At 35.8% G+C, this 6,682-nt stretch overlaps 1 protein-coding gene across 1 annotated transcript in view; it reads right to left on the reverse strand.

Moving 5' to 3' along the window:
• Nucleotides 1-6,682, reverse strand: part of LOC106106885 (lethal(2) giant larvae protein) — a gene marked incomplete at its 3' end in the record, with an annotated part of 31,652 nt that overhangs the window by 5,601 nt on the left and 19,369 nt on the right. Inside the window, exons 7-17 of the mRNA XM_013287545.1 lie at nucleotides 6,651-6,676; nucleotides 6,038-6,225; nucleotides 5,609-5,788; nucleotides 4,883-4,971; nucleotides 4,187-4,306; nucleotides 3,569-3,731; nucleotides 2,948-3,143; nucleotides 1,049-1,166; nucleotides 591-692; nucleotides 277-381; nucleotides 5-52 (exon numbers count right to left, since the gene is read on the reverse strand). Of these exons, the coding sequence (XP_013142999.1) occupies nucleotides 5-52; nucleotides 277-381; nucleotides 591-692; nucleotides 1,049-1,166; nucleotides 2,948-3,143; nucleotides 3,569-3,731; nucleotides 4,187-4,306; nucleotides 4,883-4,971; nucleotides 5,609-5,788; nucleotides 6,038-6,225; nucleotides 6,651-6,676 (1,335 nt within the window). The remainder of the gene's footprint in view (nucleotides 1-4; nucleotides 53-276; nucleotides 382-590; nucleotides 693-1,048; nucleotides 1,167-2,947; nucleotides 3,144-3,568; nucleotides 3,732-4,186; nucleotides 4,307-4,882; nucleotides 4,972-5,608; nucleotides 5,789-6,037; nucleotides 6,226-6,650; nucleotides 6,677-6,682) is intronic.

The following is a 6,682-nucleotide window of genomic DNA, read 5'->3' on the forward strand; positions in this document are numbered from 1 at the left end:
CCGCCAGCGCCGTGATCGCGGCCGGCGGAGACAGCTGCGCAACCGCGCTCGCCTGCACACATACACTCACATATACAATGTTATCACGCCTTTAACCTAAAGGGGTAGGCAGACTTGCATTAAGCTCGATTCTAAAACACCTCTCGTTTCTTTCTGTTCTTGTCTAATATCTATGTACTTGAAACTACTTATTTACGTCGTTGAAAAATTGTAACAAAAAAGAATCTATCAAAAGTCTTGTCATTTTGCATTATTTAGTACTTTTAAGAAACATACCTGATATCCTTGCGGGAAGGTATGCGTGCCGGCGCGGAGTGTCAACTGGTCGTGTCCCTTCCACACGAAGCCGTCGCGATCAGACACGATGTTCACTGACATAGACTGACAAAGAAACACATATATAAACGATAAACTGAAAACACTCATTGGTAAAAAATCGAACTACAGTCATTATATTTAAATGTTATGCGACAGTGGCGCCACAAAATCCAAATACAACATTGATTTTAAAAATATTTCATGTTATATTAAATAGTAGTTATATATAATATAATATCCTTAATTTTAATATTTATAATATAATATCTTACTTTAACTTCCGCAGTGCTAGCGGTAGTCTTGAGGCTGGCTACAACGATGTGTCCTGCCGCTCCACCAATCGTAAGCATACCCGATAAGGGACAAAGTATAACCTATAAAATAAAAATTTATTTTATTATATCTTACTAATATTATAAATGCAAAAGCTTAGATGGATGGATGTTAGAGTTTGTAGCCTAACCTCTCTCTCGATGAAATCTGGAATACATATTTTTTTTATAAAAAAAGGTGGCAAACGATCGGCGTGAACACCAAGGTGGTCAACGACGCCCATTGACATCCGCAACAATATATATATAGAGGATAGTCTAGAATACATAGGCTAGTTAACTTTGTTTTTTAATTCCACACGGACGGTATCGCGGGCGAACGCTAGTTTCACCATAATATTTCCTTTCTTTGGTAACATTGTAGCTGTTTGGCTTTTAAATGTAGATTCTGTACTCACTCGTTTAACAGCTAGTCTCGGATCATCGCTGTAGGGGTCAAATGTGCCGACACGTCGGAATGGCGGCCATTCTTCCTCGTCATTTTGACTATCGTTATTCTCGCCTATTTCTTCACCGCTACACAAGGAAGATACAAGATTAAGAAAATTATTAAATGTTATGCCTATTTTTGGTATTTAATACCGTTTCAAATTTGATACCGGGGTTATAAATCGCATTATACACCTAAAATCGATTTTATTTTTATTAGGCTGTTTACATGTTACCTTTGACGGATAATCTTCAAGTTAGAAAACAAAAAGGCGCCTAACACGAAAAAACCTTTGAAGGTATTGATTTTTCGGCAAAAAATCGGAAGGACATTATATTAAAATATCGTTTTTTTTACTACTTTTCCTTATTAATAAACAGTAAAGGATACACTTACATAATTTGAAAAGAAAAATGAAAATTTAATTTATTTCAAAAAATATAACAATCTACATTGTTCTATGTATCAATCTACATTTGTTTTAAAAAACAGGTTTTTATAGGTTAAGTGTTACCTATTTTCATTTATTTTGAACACGAGCAATCTTCAAGGATTTTTCTAATTTCGCTTTATAATATTTTATAACCATTATAGTGCAGTGCAAGTTAATTCTTATATTGCCTTAATTTCATTTGTTATTGCCTTTAATGTGCGAAGGCGATCGTGGATCATTCACAGGCTTCCTTACTGTATATTATAATACTTGTTTTGTGCGTTGGTAAATAGTCTGTGAGGTGGTATTAATTTTCATTTATAACATTGTGCTTAGTGGTTTTCTAACTTATATTAACTAATAAACAAACACAGATATATCTGACTTTTATCTTTTGATTTTTTTTTAGTTTTTATTCAGTCATCATTTATTATGCGTTCCGTTCCACGTCCGGAATCAATTACGAATGTACCGCGTTCCGTTTCTTCTGGTTTGCCCCATTTCTCGTATTAACGTTATAACTTTTTCAATAAACTAACGTTGTTAATTAGTTTTTATCACAAATTACATTTATATTAAAACATATACAATATTAGACAAGAACGTAAGCGTTACTAATTAACAGGGTACTTTATATACAGTTATTTAGTTATAAATCTAAAAATAAATAAAAATATAGCAACACTGTACTTGAAGTAACAATAACTAAGACTTCTAAAAAATTTAATCTTCTTATTAACACAATAAATAATATAGACTTATACTCCCAAAGAGATATCAATGGCTACTTAAGCAATCCCTTAGTGGAGATTAATAAATTTACACTAAGGCACTTAACAATTAACAACTCTGACAACGCACTTCGTCATTAAAGGAACTTGAGCAATAAATTTGAGAACTATTGAATTCTACTCTAAGAATCTATACACTTAACAATTGTGAGTACGACATATAAATGCACAAAAAAACATAAACTGCAACAAACAATTGTTAGCATAAAGCATATTTCCATGCTTAGAGAAACCGATGTTTACCTCGTCCTCGATCGTTTCAGTCCGCTTTGAAGCGTCGCAAGCGAGAAGCAAAAGTTCAATGGTTAGATATCAAGCTAATGGTTTTTAATATATGATACGTATTATATTTTTTAATAATCCTTCAAAGCTACTAAACCGATTTATAGAGATAAATTTTGATTTTTAAATATTTTCACTATCGAATGGGACGGGAAATACAACACACCAATCTCTCTACAATGGATGGGTGACATGATTTCGTGACCGCTATTAAACTACCATCACCAAATAATGTATTTAAATATTTAATAAAAAACATACAAAACAATTAAATCTTGCGTTTGTAAAGTATCCTCATCAAAGCTTATAAAGACACGCCCATAACTCCTCCCACCGAGTGTTAAATTAGTGTAATTCTCACCTAAACAGCTGCGCGGTAGTATACTTGTAGAGCGGTGTCATGGCGACGCCGCTGACGTCCCAGAAGCGCACGGAGCCGTCCTCGTGCCCCGTCAGCAGCAGCTGCCGCTCGCCCGCGCCCCCCGACACGCCCTCGCACACGCCCCCCGAGATAGGCCACGCCCCCTCGGAGTACACGTTCTCCGTCTGCTGCTGACCTGTTACATCACTATTACTTGAGTATAAAAGCACTTCAGTTTATTTTTGATGTGTTACTATTGGTAGTTTAATAAAGTACAATTTGGTATGCCTAAAAAAATGAAAAGTTATAATAGATACGTATTTTTGCTTTTATATTCTACTAAATAATTTAACATTTATGAGATTATAATCACAGACATTAGAAACAGTTCAATATGTCCAGGATTCGAACCCACGAGCACTAAATCTAGACCAAAACTTGCTTTTCATTTCGCGACCTTAACTGCCGAATACTAAAACATCATTTAATTATGGAACAACTTATTTAAGGTGGCCTTACTCCTAATTCCTTACAAAATTTTAACAATGACATATTGTAAGCGTTTACGATGGAAGCGATATATCTAAGTTTCGTTTCAGTAATGTGCCGTAGTATTCTTACCCGCGGCAACAATATTGTCATACACATTATGTGCAACATTGTCGACGAGCTGTGCAGTGGTGACGGCCGACGCGTGCACAGACACCAGGTAGGGCAGCCGCAGCGGCCGCCAGCGCGCGTCGCACAGGTCTATCACAACCAGCTCCTCTTCCGCTAACACCACCTTTACACAAATATAATACGAACGTTATATTATGAATGCAAAAGTTTGGATGTTTGAGTTTGTAGCCTAAACTGTTGAACACATCTCGATAAAATTTGGCACAGCTACAGCTGTGTACTTCCAGACTATAAAGCGTAAACACACATTACTTTGTGGCGTAGGATATCAACAATCACAGTATATTTTTGAATAATTCTCTCTTTAATAAAAATCACTATACTTACGCTTTAGGCTATATATTTTCACTATTAAACTTAAGGGGGTAAATAAATTGGAAAAAACCTTCACGTGGTAAAGAGACCATAAACAAGCTGACAACATTAAGGAAGCAAGGTTATTATGGTAACGGTAATTTTGTCATTTGCAATTAAGAATTTGTGATATGTAACGATAAAGTTTTTATAATTTGATGCGGAAGCCAGTAAGATGCGGAAACAGCTATTAGTCCGACGTACCAGTGCCGCGGCGACTTGGTTGACGGTGTGGTGCGCGAGCAGCGCGGGCGAGCCGGGCCGCTCCTCCTGCAGCGGCGCGCCGTCCGGCGGCACCGGCGTCGTCGTGAACATGTCGATCACCTACACAAGTATACACACAAACAATAAGTCACACTTGGGATATAGTACAGTAGAACCTCGGTAACTTAAAAACTTGTATAACTTCGAAAAATAATATGTCCCCTTCCCATCAGAGCCCAAAACCTCTACAACATAGACCCCTGATAACTTAAAACCTCTATAACTTAATATATTTTGTGTTTTCCTTGGACTTTAACTTATCCAGGTTCTAATGTATTATTAATTTCTACTAATATTATAAAGAGAAAAGATTTGTATTTTTGTATGTTTTGAAATAACTCAAAAACTAAGGAGCTGATTTAAAAAAAAAATCGTTAAGCATTAGAAAGCTACGTTATCAGTGAGTAACATAGGCTAATTTTTTTAATTTCTTAATTTCACGCAGTCGAAGTAACTAGCAACAGCGAGTAATCAATACATGCAACTATTTCGTAAAACTGGGTACGTTGTGAAACTTGAATTTGATTTTTTTTTTGCCTAAATATAACATTTAAATTAATATTAAATGTATACTTAAACAAATTATTCTTGCAATTTTACTATGTCTAAATTTATATAATAACAATCAATACTAACACGGCTTGTGAAGTCGAATGCCACATGCTTGTCGCCTTGCTGCACTGTCACTGTATATTTGTCGGAATATGAAGCTCGAGGCATGCCACCTGAAAGAAACAAATAAAAAAAAATGTTTGATTGTAATGAATAGGATCAAAAACTATTGGGCCGCTTTTAAAAATTCTTTCACTGTTAGAAATTCATCTGTGAGTAACATAGGAGATATTTTATAATTTTTTTAATACCACGCGGACGGAGTCTCGAAAGCTAGTTTTTTATTATATTATATTGTTAAATTACAATTAATTGTTATCTTATTCGATTGGATAAGATACGAAATGAGTATATTAGAGGAAGCTTGAGAGTAGCCCCAGTGGTTAAGAAAATAAGGAGTAAAAGGTTAGAGTGGTATTGGCATGTTATGAGAAGGGATGAATCGCATGTAACAAGAAGGATGTTATGAATGTGGAGGTACATCGGTAGAGGTAGACCTAGAAAGAGATGGATGGATTGCGTGAAAGGTGACATGATCAAGAAGAGAGTGATGACTGAGATGACGGATGATAGTGCTTTGGAGGACGAAAACCCGGTGCGCCGACCCTACGGGAGTAGGATAAGGCAGGGGAGATGATGATGTTAAATTGCGAAGTGACTAAAGTTAATGTACAGAAAACAAAATTTCCTATGCATCCCCTATCCTGCGATTTCCCTTCCATTTTAAAATAATTGATTTTAAATAATTACCGGCGTATATGGTGATTTCTTCATTATCAACACTGGTCCTGATGAGTATTTTGGAGATGGCCTTGCAGGGGTAAGGTCCGTAGGGGGTTATGGGTTCCTTTAAGGGTCTGTCGCTTGCCGCTCCTGCCACCTCCCACGTCACGTAAGAACCATCGTTATGTGAGGATGTGAAATGTTCGCCTGGAAAAAAATACACAAGTCAAACATATTTTAGGACAATATTCATAACATCTATTCTGTTGCATATTTGACTAACTTTTGATAGTTCAAAATAAAAAAAAAACTCGTAGTATTGAGATTATAAGAGAAATAAAATATTTAATATTATGATTCAAGTAAAATAATTTTAATTTTTAACTTCTTAAATAGCATTTTAGCATCTTTTATAATCTCTAAATAAGTTTTAGAAAACTATAAATTTATTGTTACCATCATCATTCCAGCAGAGACTTTCTAACTGTTGGTTGGAGACGAAGGTGTGTGTAGGCGAGGCGGCTGTGCGGTCCCACAGCACCACCAGGCCGCGGTTGAAGCCGACCAGGATGCGTGTAGGTACTTTAGGATGCTCGCATATCGCCTCCACTGCGCCCGGATTCACTTTGAAATCTTCTGGACAACTGGAATATCATGCAAATATGTTGAAAATGACTGTTAAAACACCTTCTGCATTTTTACACCAAACTTAACAATACATTCAAAATGTTTAAAGTATAAATGACTCTATAATAGAAGATGTCTTTTCTGCCGATGGCCATTTACACTAATTTAGACAACACTAGCTTTGGCCCGCGACTCCGTATGCGTGGATTTAAAAAAAAATGAGTAGACTAAGAGTCCTTTCAGACTATCCTGCGTCTATGGCAAATTTCAGCGAGATCCGTTCAGCTGTTTAGGCTACAAACTCTAACAATCATCCATCTAAACTTTCATATTTATACTAGTAAGAGTAAGATTATGCCAATATAGATAAATCAAACCAATGAAATTATAGTCTTTCCGTTAAGATACAATTTACATTTTTACAAGCTATTAAATAACTTACTTTTGCATAACAACATCCTGGTATATGACATC

The sequence above is a fragment of the Papilio polytes genome, unplaced genomic scaffold (genome assembly GCF_000836215.1).
Source record: "Papilio polytes unplaced genomic scaffold, Ppol_1.0 DF822067.1, whole genome shotgun sequence".
Classification (NCBI taxonomy): Eukaryota; Metazoa; Arthropoda; class Insecta; order Lepidoptera; family Papilionidae; genus Papilio; species Papilio polytes.